Here is a 13834-nt window from a genome sequence, read left to right on the forward strand (position 1 = left end):
CAAAGTTAGTGTCTTTTTGAACTTATAAACAAGGCCAGTGAACATCTGAAAATGTAAACATCAGAAAATTATGTGCAGCAACACTGTATGTGGTAAAAAAAAAAAAAAAAAAAAAAAAGACAGTGGAGTTCAGTCATAAATGCATTGAGTTTAAATGTTCCTAACAGATCACAGGTCAAGGACTATGGTCTCTAATTAGGAAGTACTTCTGTATTTGTCCAAACAATGCATGCTCATTACCATTTTTGTGAATTTATTTTAGACCAATTAATCTCTTCATATGCAGTAATCTAAATCTCAACCTTTCTCAACACTATCTAGGTTTTGTTTTTCCAAATACCCCATATTAATAGTTATTTTTTGAACTTTCATAGTAAATCCATTTTAGGTTATATATTTAACACATTTTATAAATGATGTTTGGGGCTACCTGCAGTTTATTCATTCATTCAAAGGTCACTCAGCAACTATACACATATATATTGTTAAGCGCCATTGAAGCAGTTCAGATTAAAGCAACCCTGTATAGGATTTCCGAGACTTTAAATCTTTGCCTCATCTTTCATGGAGCAGCTGACAAGGTAGTAGTTTGAGCCTGTGGTTCAAAGTCCAGTGCTTATTATATGGAGCCACCATGCTCCCATGTATGTGTATATATTATTAGACACTGAAAACCATCAGCAAAACAGTGTCAACAAGGCCATATTTTCCAACTTCCGATCCTCCTCCTTTATTTTCAGTCCTTGCATTCCAATCACTAGTAATTATCAGTACATCTTGATTACATATTTGATCAATTTCAGACTGAAGAAGTTGGTAGAATTCTTCAGTTCCATCATCACTGGCTTTAGTGGTTGGTGTATAAACTTGATTAACAGTGGTATTAACTGACTTGACGGCACTTATCAACAAGCAACTTCTTCACTGCAAATACCTTTTTAAAAACACATAAAAGACAATTATACAAATGGACCTCACCAGATGAAATACACAGAAATTAAATTTACTACATCTGTGGAAAAAGACACGGGAAAAGCTCCATTATCATCAACCAAAACAAGACCAGAGCAGTCTGTGGAACAGACCATCAATTGCATACATGCCAGTTCAGGCTGAAGCTGAAGAACATTACAACAGGTCCACAAGAGCAAAAATATGACCATCAGCATTGTCCACCTAAATTTAGAGGCCATCTCCAGAACAGATTTGATACTTTTGACACTAATGATCTAAATCCAAAAGAGTTGTAGAATGACATCAAAAACATTATACAGGAAGAAACAAAAAGTCATTAAGTAAACAAGGAAGAAATAAAAGACCAAAGTGGATGTCAGAAGACTCTAAAACTTGTTCTCCAGCACAGAGATGCTAAAGCAAATGAAAGAAATGAGCAGGCAAAAGAGTTGCACAGAAAATTTCAATGGGCAGCTTCAAAAAGCAAATTCAAATAATATAATGAAATGTGTAAATATAAGAAGTGATAAGACCAAAAGGAAAGAATAAGCTCAGCATTTCTAAAGTTGGAAGAACTGAGGGAAAAATTCAAGCCTTGACTGACCATACTGAAGGATTCGTTGGGCAAAATATTAAATGATGCAGAAAGCCTCAAAAGAAGATGGGAAGAATATAGAGTCACTGTATCAAAACAAAATGGTCATTACTCAACCACTTCAAGAGATAAAATGTGATGAAGACCCAATGGTACTGAAGATAGAAGTCCAAGGTGTCCTGAAGGTATTGACAAAGAAAAAAAGGCTCTTGGAATTAATGGAATACAAACTAAATCTTTTAACAAGCTGATGTAGCACTGGAGGCACTCACTCATCTATGCCAAGAAATTTGGAAGACAGCTACCTGATCAACTGAAAAGATCCATATTTGTGCTCATCCCAAAGATAGGTGACCCTAAGGGATGTAGAAATCATCAGACAACATCAACAGCAAGTAAAATTTTGCTAAAGATAATTGGAAAACGGCTGCAACAGTACATTGACAGGGAACTGCGAGAGGTTCAAGTTGGGTTCTGATGAGGATGTGGAATGTGATATATCATTGCTGACTTCGAATGAACCTTAGCTAAAAACAGAATACCAGAAAGATTTTATCTGTGCTTTACTGACTTATGCAAAGGTTTTCAAGTGTGTGGATCATGACAAGGAATGGGCAAGGCAGAGAATTCTGGAACGCTAAATTGTGCTTAATTGTACTCTTGGTTAGGTTATATAGACCAATAAGCAATAGTTTGAACAGAGTAAGGGGACACCAAAAGGTTTAAAATTAGGAAAGGTGTGCGCCAGGGTTGTATTCTTTCACCATATTTATTCAATCTGTATGCTGAACAAATAATCTGAGAAACTTGATTATATGAAGAACATGGCATCAGGACTGGAGAAGACTCATTAACAACCTGCAATACGTAGATGATACAACCTTAATGAAAAGAAAGAACACTTACTGACGAAGATCATATACTGTTGGTGTGGGTTGCACCTCAATGTAAAGAAAACAAAAATCCTCACCACTGAACCAATAAATAGCATCACAACAAAGATTGAAGTTGTCAAAGACTTCATTTTGTTGGAATCCACCATCAATACTCATGGAAGCAGCAGTCAGGAAATCAAATGACATATTGAACTACACAAATCTGCTGCACAAGACCTCTTTAAATTGTTCACAAGCAAAGATGTCACCACTTTGAGGACCAGTGTGCCTGTCCCACACAATCGCCTCATATGCACGTGAAAGTTGGACAGTCAATAAGGCAGACCATAGAAAAATTGATGCATTTGAGTTATGGTGTTGGAGAAGAATTTTAGGGGCTACATGGATGGCCAGAAGAACAAATTCATGTTGTAAGAAGTACAACCAGAATGCTCTTTAGAAGTCAAGATGACCAGACTTATCAGGAGGGACCAGTCCCTGGAGAAATGACATCACGCTTGGTAAAGTGGAGGGTCAGAGAAAAAGGAGAACCCCAATGAGATGGATTGGCACAGTGGCAGCAGCAGCAGACTCAAGCATAGCAGCAATTGTAAGGATGGCACAGGACAGTGTTTCGTTTTGTTGTACATAGCGTCGCTATGAGTTGGAAACGAATCGATGGCACCTAACAACATGTATATATATTGCATACATGTAATATACACATATGCATACACATATGAAAACTTCCATTTTTCCACAAACTTTTTGAAGACCCCTTGTTAGTGTGTATGTGTAGGTTAATTACCATTTGCTAAGGGCACCCTTATTGAAGTTTAGCAGTCTGTGGCAGTAAATCGATACCCTATATGAAATGATATGACAAAACATGCACTAATGGGCTCATCTAATCCAGTTCTTGTTATCTAAATACTTTCACTGTAAGACTTAGCACACTGAACTAAATATGTACATGGGTTGTTGCTGTTAATTGCCCTCGAGTCAGTTCTGTCTCACAGCGATCCTGTATAGGGTTTCTGAGGAGCAGAGGTTTTTATACTGCTGACCTTGTGATTCACAGTCCAGTACTGATACCACAGCACCACACCGAGAGTCCCATGTACATGGGTAGGTCAGTCAAAATGTACTGCTACTGAGGTTCCAGCTCAGACATGCCCAGGTTTATTCCAAACAAAAAGTGTTTAAACATGCCTCTGATCAGGGGATACCTGTAAACAAGTTCTCTCAGTAACACACCTTAGTCTCATTAGAATGACCCCACACACACACAGAAAAAAGGGATATTTTTTTTGCCACAGGAAAAAAACAAAAAACAATTTTCACATCAGGGCAAATGCCAAAATTTTAACAAAATTCAAATGGACATCTTCCCAAATCACTGAAGCTTTGCAACAAGTTCACAGAAATGCTGCTCCACATACTATAGTTTTTAGATGAATTAAACATTTCAAGGAAGGTGGGGAAGACCCTAAAGATGACCCTAGAGGGAAGACTGTCAACCTTGATGAAAGCATAAACTGTAGCTAACGTCCAGAAACTGGTGGAAGTCCACAGAAGTAAAATTAATGCAATAGCTACTGAATTTGGAATCTCATGATTCAGTATTTCCATTTTAAGTGAAGATACTGACTTTACCAAGTTTACAGCTGGATGGGTACCAAAAGCATTGCACAATGATCAGATAGCTCAAAGAGCTGATCTTTCCTTCAGTCTTACTTTAAGCAAGATGGAAGCTAGTAAGGATGAAATAACAGAATGAATCATAATCAAGGATGAGTCTTGGATCAATATGATCCAAAGAGCACTTAAAGCAGTGCCTTCTGAGGGAATCAAATGGGCCAGTTTAATTCAAGGCAGAGAAATCAATTCAAAAGGTTATGTTTTAGAAGATCCCAAAGAGGTAATTTTGACAGATTTTCTCAAAGGACTTAAGATGATCATGAGACCTTATTATGAATTAGTTTTATGAAAATTGAGAAATGCATTGGTAAGGGAAAGTCCAGGAAAGTTATGCCATGAGATTTTTTTCTTTGCATCACAATACTGCAACTGCTCATTCCTTGACGGTAGCAAAGCAAGGGCTGCCTAAGAAAGTTTCATTGACAAACTTTACGTCATCTACCCTACAGTCCTATCTTACACCTGCAGACTTATTCTCAAAACTCAAAAAACATTGAAGAGGAGCACAGTGTGAGTCCCTCAAGGATGCCAAAACTTCTTTGGCAGGCTGTAAATTAGAGTGCAGGTTTCTTCGAGGAAGGGTTAGAGATGGAAGGTTTAAAAGGTTTTCTAGGATTTTGTAATCAGTACTTTTTGACTTAACCCTCATACTTACCACCTCCTATCTCAACCTAGCCAACCTCTACTGTCATTCTCCATCCATTTTTTAGCATTATAGAAGATCTCTAAACATAGTTTTGTTTTATTTTAACTAGGCGGCACGGTGACTGAATGACTATAAATACTTGCACTGACCACCATGTGTTGTGACAGTAGGAAACCTAGCCTAGTCTCAGCAACAATGCCAAGGCTGCACAGGTAAATAGTGTTACCACTATGGGGGATCACTGATGTTTATGTAGAGTAGCAGCACAAGTCCACGCATCTCTTAGCAATGAAGCCACTCCTACCCAGCTCCAAGTACACAGCAAGTCTACCCAAGCACCTGAGACAGCACTGACTCTTATTTTATATCTCTCCATGAATAGACTATCCCTTAACCATCTGTACATTTAGTTTTCAAACTCATTTCCAGGGACGTATTTTATTTAAAATATGATTAATGCTTTTAAAATAAAAGAGATGACTGGTAATCTCAAGCAGCTTGCTAGGCATAGGCACCTAGCAAATATTCAATCCATGTTTATTGAAAATGAGGTGCAATAAAAAGCACCTTCTATATTTGGTCCAAAGTTCTGTATCAAACAGACAGTGATGCTTTGCGTAATCTATGGACCTTCGTGGCTACAACACATTTCCACAGTAAATCAGTGTGACAATCATATGCCACTAAATTATTTCACAAACCATTAATAATAACATTCTCAGTGTCATTAACAGCAGAGACAGTGTGTGCAGTATTCCATTAAGAAGTGCCTTTTAACCATACCTTTGTTCTGACTCTAACAGCAATTTTCTATTACTGTCAAAAAAGCTTTCCAATCGCAATGAAAAGGTCACTTCTTTTCCTTACATCTACAAACTCAAATCTAGAAGTTTTCCTTCATGCACTGACGAAGAGATACAAAATCACTTATTAAAAACATGCATTTATATGAGTACCTTCAAAATTCATAGAAAAATCCCATTATCTTTTAATTCCATTTCTCCACCTCATTTAAGCAATGCCAAAGTATCTTGTTCCTGGATGGTTCATACAGTTAAATTCAGCAGTTCAGATTGGTAGTTCAAGCCCATCCAGAGGAGCCTCAGAAGACAGAACTGGCAGTCTGGTTCTGAAATGTCACAGTTCCACTCTACCCACGTGGGGTCTCATCAGTGAAGAATACAGAAAGGCTAACTACTAATTAATTTCAAAGGTTATGTATGAGCAATCTAAGTATTTTTAAATAGAAGTTATATGGTATTAATTTTTTTAAGTAAACCGTTTATTCAAGAGAACACAGTAAATTTTCCTAAGTATGTTTCTTAGTAGACTTAAGTAAAAAGCAGATTATAACTGTTGTTGTTGTCAAGTGCTGTCAAGTTGATTCTGATTCATAGGAACCTGTAGGACATTTTCAGTGTGTGACTGGTGAGTTTGAACTGACAACCGCTTTTCCTACAACAGCCATAAGGACTCGAGATTACTATAGTTGTTGCTGTTAAGTGCCACAGAGTCGGTTCCAACCCATAGCGACTCTGTATAGGGCTTCCGAAGAGCAGCTGGTGAGCTGGAACCACCAACCTTACAGTTAAAGCGGCTTTGCAGTCTGGCACATTAACACACATCGCCACACCAGGACTCCAAGATTACTATTAGTAATAGGAAAATTACTTGGTCAAATACATAAAAAGCACATCCACTTTAGTACACTGCAGGAGCCAATGCAAGATAGATTCTATCTGTTTTGGAGATTAATCGTAAAATCATCAAACTAACTTTAAATAAGGGGTATCTTACAACCTGCAACCTTTCACGTTAAAATCTTACACAGCAAATTGCATTCCAAATAATTCAGTTTGTGTTACTTAGAAAATTACACAGATGTACAGGAGTCCTGGTGTGGCACTGTGGGATAATGCACTGGTTTCTGCAAGGTCAGTTTGAAAACCAAGGTTGGCAATTCAAATTAACCAGCGGCTCCTTGGAAACCCTCTACAGGGTCACTATGAGTTGGATCCAACTTGAAAGCACGTAAATAACAACTTAAAGTCAATTAGCAATCTCAATAATTGGGGTGTACTTAATATAATCTAGAATTTCTGAGCAAAGGGATTAGACCCTTGTGCATACCATTTTTTTGTTTTTAAACCAAATAAACAAGAGAAAAACAGGAGAGAAAAAAAAGAGCCCTATTTTTTTGATCATCGGAACAAGAGCACTCAAAAATAGATACGGCAACTAAGTAGTATTCCTTTCAATATATATGAAAACCTTTTTTCTATGTTTTGTATCTCAAACTCACAGAAAAGTGTCATCTACAATCGGATTCTGAGAAAGTCTTAAAGATACTGGCATATCCACATTTACACATCACAATCCAATTACATTTATTTTGTACTACTAGTATTGGAACTCTGGTAGCATAGTGGGTTATAGGTACAACTTCTAACTGCTAAGTCAGCAGTTCAAATCTACTGCTCCGTGGGAGAAAGATAAGGCTTTCTGCTCCCGTAAAGAGTTACAGCCTTAGAAACCCTATACAGGGTCGCTATGAGTCAGAACCAACTCCACAGCACATAACTACCACCACTATGACTGATAATGCCATTAACCCTCACATTTTACATTATTACTTCCAATTCCTACATAGAAGGCTGGTTCTATTATTATCTTTTTATATTTTAGGAAATTAAGCATCATCCTTCTCTCCAATAAAACAACTTGCCCTGGGCTTTACTATCTGTTTAAGGCTGTCCCTGAGTGCTCACCGACTAGGCACAGCCCTCTCTCATGAGCCCTTATACTCAGCCATAAGAGAATTAATCATCAACTAAGTCACGTTGGGTTTCTTTCACTGTCATTTTAAAAATAATAGTTCTAAATGAAAGCTGAAGTTCTCTATACTCCAAATCATCCATGAAAATATAGTATGTTAAATCCTAAAATTTACTGTTTCTTTAATTAATATCCATGTTCATATCGTCCTTTATCTTTAGCATATACAAAGGGCCTTGAAATAGTTCATGGAAAAATGAATTAAAAGATAATGAAATTTTCCCACCAACTTTTTGAAGCCCCTTCGTACAAGAGCCCTAATAGCACAGCTAGTTAGAGGCTCAACTGGGTACTCAAAGAAAGATCAGTGGTTGAACCCATTAGCAGCATGTGAGGGAAAGATGTAGCAGGCCACTTCCCTGAAGATGAGATAGCCTTAGAAACCCTGTCCCACATAAGTCACTGTGAGTTGTAAGTATCTTGATAGTATCGGGTTCGGATTTTTACTTATTTATAGCACATACGTTTTTGTTTATAACAAATGCTCCTTGGGAACTTTATCACTTCAGACAGGCTTCAGTTCTACTTCTATGCACTTTTTCAACTAAAATGAAGATTTTATGATTGTTTTTTCTTACAATGACTTAAGTGACTGTGATAATTTATATTTTGGACAAAATGTAGAGGACTTCCAGATCATTCCCTTCCAGCTCTAAAATGTCGTCCCAGTCTATGATTCAAACAACTCAGGAAAATATTCTCAGAACACCTGGAGTCAGCTGGATGCTGTAGTTTCTAATGATCAAGTCACTGCATATTTTATAAACAATTTTATCTAAGCAATTCTAAAGCTTCTTCTATTTACGTTTCCTTCTAGTCTAACAGCTTTAAGCCTTCTAAGCCGTTGAATACCATAATTTATCTTATTTAGTTTTCTAATAATGTATTTAGAAAAATAGAACCTATTAAGATCATGTTCCACAAGTACTGTTGTTGTTATGTGCCGTGGAGTCAGTTCCGACCCATAGCGACCCTGTACATGATTTCCGAGGCTGTAAATCTTTAAGGGAGCAGAAAGCCTCATCTTTCTCCCATGGAACAGCTGGTAGTTTCGAACTGCTGACCGTGAGATTAGCAGACAGATTCAGATTCGTAACCATTACGCTACTAGAGTACTGTAAACAGAGCAGAATATTTGAGCTGCAAGATCACTGCCTTACCATTTAGAAATTTACATTGAATTTTGCAGTCATTAACCTAAAAAGTTCACTCATCAAGAAGCCTTTTAATTTCCATACACAGTGAATAATGCTGTTTAACCTTATCATGACATTGTATGTCCTTTAGAAAGCATGAAAAGGAGGAGTACAGGCAGACTCTGGGTTAGAACCAGAACCATTTCTGTCTCTTTAAAAACTGGCAGGTGAGCTGGAACAGCTGCATATATTTCCATTTTGTTTAGCCTTTCGTTGGTACCTGAAAAGACTTTAAGTTTTTCAATGATTTAAAAGCTGTACCAGCATGCAGCACGTGACAGTGACTGAGTTGAGAGTTTGTTGTCAGTATGGGTTTGGGTTCATTTATTTAAAAGTGAGGGCAAATTTACATAACATTAAACGGGTAAGTAAGAGTCATCTATAACTTTGTGTGCTTGACTGACTGTACTCATATCAACAATCTAGACAGCACTTAACAACAACATACCTATAGAAGTCCTGGTGTGGTGCTGCAGGAAAATGCACTGAACTGAAAGGTTGGTTTGAACCACAAGATTAGAGGTTCAAACCCACCAGCCGTTTCTTGGAATCCCTATACAGGGTTGTTGTGAGTTGGAACCGACTCAAGGGCACCTAATAACAACATACCTATACAGGAGTCCAGGTGTGAGGCTGAGGATAAGCACTAGACTGCAAGGTCATTTGAATGACCCACTGTTCCTGAGAAACTCTATATGGGGTTGCTATGAGTCAGAACTGACTTGAATGCAGTATCTACAGTTACTCTTCAACACACACTGGGCCTATTCTTGTAGGCATTTTTTGTTTGTTTTTTCACATGCATATGTTTTCATGTGATTTGTAGGAAATCAACTGTTTGTATTAAGAAACATCTATCTGGTCCTCCATAGACTGATTATATAGCAAAATTAATGTAACTTCTTTGATTCTTAAAATGTTTGCTTGGGAATGAGAAAGAATAAAAGATCATGCAAAGAATAATAAAGTATTACTGTTTCTTGGGTTAAATTATCTAACACACTTGAAACAGCAATTAAATTTTAAGATTAACTACACTCCAGAGCGCTTCCTCGTTTATTGCCTTCCAAGCCTCAAACTCACCTACCCCCTTCCTACTTACATTAGGAAATCGACAAACTCCCTTTTGTGAAAGGAGAGACTCAAAAGACATAGGAAATTCACAAAAACTATTTTGACATTTTTTTACAGAACACACTGAATATAAGGAACACGAATGGAGTGGAAGGCCAGAAAGAGAGCAGATGGAAGAATTTTCAGTGTGTTTACTCCGAGAGCAACACATTGTGCCAATATTAAAGCTTCCCAGAACCAACTGTTCAAACTGCAGTTTCTGGACATGATGTCCTAAAAGTTGAATAGATGCCTCACAGCGATGCCTCAAAAAACTCAGGAAATAAACAAGGTGAGTCTGCAAATAAACTGCACTCCTTCCCCTAGAAATTCTTCGAGATTACAAACATCTCTCAATCAGGCATGAAAAGAGCACACCATTTTTGCTCAAGCAAGAAGACACCTTGTTAGCCGAAGAGAAAGGGAGGCAGGTTCATCTTCAACAGCCAAACCACAAGGCCGGACTTCTACAAAATACTAACACTAAGATCAGCTAAGGCTGTATAGTGTTCCTTTTACTCCCTTTCCTGGATATCTTAGAAAGGGAGACGGCCAATGATTGGAATTCTAGGAAGGCGGGGACTCGGCCCTGTGGACCGAGTTGGTAATTCCAAGAGGCCCCTCTGCCTCTCCCTTCCCGGAGTAGATCCTAAACCAGTTCGAAATCCGCCCAACATTCTTCCCGCCTGCAGGGCCCCTGCGTTCCCACCTGGCTCCGTTCCCACACTAGTCCCCGTTCCCGCAGCCCCAGGTCCCCACAGCCCCCCTAGAGGCGAATCGCTGCATCCCCGCTCCTATCCCCCTCCCAGCCGACTTACCTGGTTCCCCCTACGTTCAGTTGGACGATCTCGCCGCTGCCGGCCGCCGCCGCAGCAAAGCTGCCGCAGTGCCCTCCCGCCATCTCCGCTGGTTCCGGGCGCCCACGCCGGCCTCCCTCCCCGGCCAGGCCCGCCAAGCCCGGGGCAGGAGCCCACGGCGGCGGCAGCGGCGGTGGTGGTGGCGGCTGGGCCAGCGAGGGGGCGGCGGCCGAAGGGTGGGAAGTGCACAGAGCCTCTCCCACCGTCCCAGTGGCCGGACGGGGCTCTCTCGTGTCCTCCCCTCCCCCCTCCGTTTCGGCTGCGCTGGAGGTTGGCCCAGTCTCCACCTCTAGCAGCCTCAAGGCCGCCGGGTGGACCCGGGCCTCACCTCAGCGTTCGGCCGCCACCACCTCCACTACCATCGCCTCAGCCACGGCAGCCGCAACCACAGCCAACCTCCGAGGAGGGGTCACCGTTCAGGACAAAATACCGCAGCGCTCATCCGTTCGCCAGCTGCTGCCGTAGAGAAAGGAGGAGGAAGGAAAGGCTGGGGAGGAGCTTCCCAACCCAGCGGGCTGGAGCTGAGGGAGGGTAGGGGAATGCGCTCCTGGCACATCGCCTTCCAGACGGGATTCCTTGTCTTCCCTCCACCCCTGGAAATCCCAGGCCTTTTCCCTTTTCCATTTAAGATTTTGTGGTACTGGTGGTAAAATTCCCAGATTGAGGGCAAATCTGGATAAAGCAACCCTAGCATCTTATACTGTTCACCTTCTCAGTAGGGATTTGGGATGAGAGATGAAAGTGAAAATTTCTTAGCTGCTTACCTAAACAGTGCAAATGCAGTGAATGTTTGGGGATTTTCAACTCTAAATAGCGCTTACCTCAACACAATTTACCTTAACCTCTTCAATTTCATCTTTACCTTCCCAAACAATTTTAAATTGTTGTCCAACAGGGGAAGAGTCGAAATGACAAGAAAACTTAAGGCTGTACAGTGATCAGCCTTAGTTCCTGGAATATAGTAAGAATTCAACTAATATTACACAGACATTGTAGTTTTGCTCTATACAGTATATATTAGAACCAACCCTAAGTGGCTACTGAAATTTATTTTAAAATAGCAATACCTAATGCTTTCTCCAAGGAGCTCTGGTAGCATAGTGGTTATGAATCAGTCTGCTAATTTCATGGTCAGCAGTTAAACACTACCTGTTGTTTCGCGGTAGAAAGATGAAGCTTTCTGCTCCCATAAAGATTTACAGTTTCAGAAACCCTGTATGGGGTTGCTGTGAGTTGGAAAGGACACCATGGCAACATAACAACAACAAATGCTCTCTCCAGCTCAAGTTTCTAGTACTAAAATTTTGTCATTAATTGTGTCTTGTTAGCAGTTGTATGATAAGTATATAAACTGAAAACATATTTTTTTTAAATTCTTATTGTTATAACTTAGAAAGCAACCTGTGATAGTAAATATACTAGCGATAGGATTACTTTGTCCAGATTCCACTTAAAAGTGTTGTTGTTACATTCCAAGGACTCTGTATGACTCAGAGCAACCCTAAGCCCAACAGAACAAAGCACCCCCAAGTTCTGCACCGGGTTCTGCACCAATCTCCCAATCTTGGCTATGTTTGAGCCCATTGCTTCTGCCACTGTACTAACCTATTTAGTTGGGGGTCTTCCCCTTTTTCTCCCACCCACTACTTTACCAAACATGATGTCCTTCTCCAGGAACTGGTCCCTTCTGATAATATGTCGAAAATTTGAGAGACGAATTCTGGCCACCCTGGCTTCCAAAGAGCATTTAAAGGTGGACATTGGATTAAAAAGAAAAATAAAAATACCATTAACAAATAGCAACAACAACAAAAAAATTTTAATGCAGTATTTATAAATATAAGATAAATAGCATTTTACCCAGGTAATGACAAAAGCAAGTCTTGGTACCGTGTTGTAGGATGAGCACTGGACTGGTTACTACTAAGGTCAGCCTGCAAAGAAATCCTATACTGGGTCTCTATGTCAGAACCAATTCGATGGCACACTGTGACAATAGCGATGATAACAGTAATAATAGTTTGTGTTTATTTTCCTTTATTATGAGACAGGTTATTTTGATAATTATGCTCACTATTTTAAAGATGAGGGAATATGGGCTTACCATGATCAAAAGAGTTGCTGGGTATTACATAGTTGATAAATGGCATAAGAGGAATTTGAAGATAGGTAGTTTGAATTCAGAACCACTGTTACCTAGCCTTAAACACTGAAAACAGAATATCAGATAATTGTTTACTTGTACTTTACTGACTAGGCAAGGTTATTGACTGTGTGGACCATGGCAAATTATGTATGGCATTGCAAAGAATGAGTATTGCAGAAAACCTAATTGTGCTCATGAGGAATCTGTACATAGACTAAGAGGCAGTTGTTAGAACAAGGGAATACTAAATGTTTTAAAATCAAGAAAGGTGTGCACCAGGGTTGTATTCCTTCACCATAGTTATTCAATCTGTACAAGGTCGGTTTGAACTGTAAGGCTGGCAATTTGAACTCTCCAACCACTCCTTGGAAACCTTATACAGAATCGCTATGAGTCAGAACTGACTTGACGGCACTTAACAATAAAAGCTGGAAGGGAGGAGGACTTTAAAATGCTGTTGATATCAGACACTACAGCTTTTAGTATGAGTTGCACGTCAATGTAATGAAAACAAAAATTCTTACCACTGGAACAATAAATAACATCATTATAAATGGAAAAAAGATTGAAGTTGTCGAAGACTTCATTTTACTTGAATCCACCATCAATATTCATGTAAGTAGCAGCCCAGAAATCAAAGGACATATTCCATTAGGCAAAAGTGATGCCAAAAAACTCTTTAAAGTGCTGAAGAGCAAAGATAATAGTTTGAGACTAGGTTACCTGACCCAAATGATGGTATTCTCAGTCATCTCATGGTGTAGTGCTATAGAGTCGGCATTGGACTACAGACAACAAGGTCAGCAGTTCAAGCCTACTAGCTGTTTCTCAGAAACCCTGTGCAGAGTTGCTATGAATCTGAACTGACTGTATGGCATATAACAACAACAACATATGCATGTGAAAGTTGGACAAT

At 39.5% G+C, this 13834-nt stretch overlaps 1 protein-coding gene across 1 annotated transcript in view; it reads right to left on the reverse strand.

Annotated features, from left to right (window-relative positions):
• KCTD3 (potassium channel tetramerization domain containing 3) overlaps positions 1-11120 on the reverse strand; it is a 71029-nt gene extending 59909 nt beyond the window's left edge. The window contains exon 1 of the mRNA XM_006834003.1: positions 10734-11120. Within this exon, the coding sequence (XP_006834066.1) occupies positions 10734-10816 (83 nt within the window). The 5' untranslated portion in view covers positions 10817-11120. The remainder of the gene's footprint in view (positions 1-10733) is intronic.
• Positions 11121-13834: the final 2714 nt, after the last annotated feature.

The sequence above is a fragment of the Chrysochloris asiatica genome, unplaced genomic scaffold, assembly GCF_000296735.1.
Source record: "Chrysochloris asiatica unplaced genomic scaffold, ChrAsi1.0 scaffold00009, whole genome shotgun sequence".
Classification (NCBI taxonomy): Eukaryota; Metazoa; Chordata; class Mammalia; order Afrosoricida; family Chrysochloridae; genus Chrysochloris; species Chrysochloris asiatica.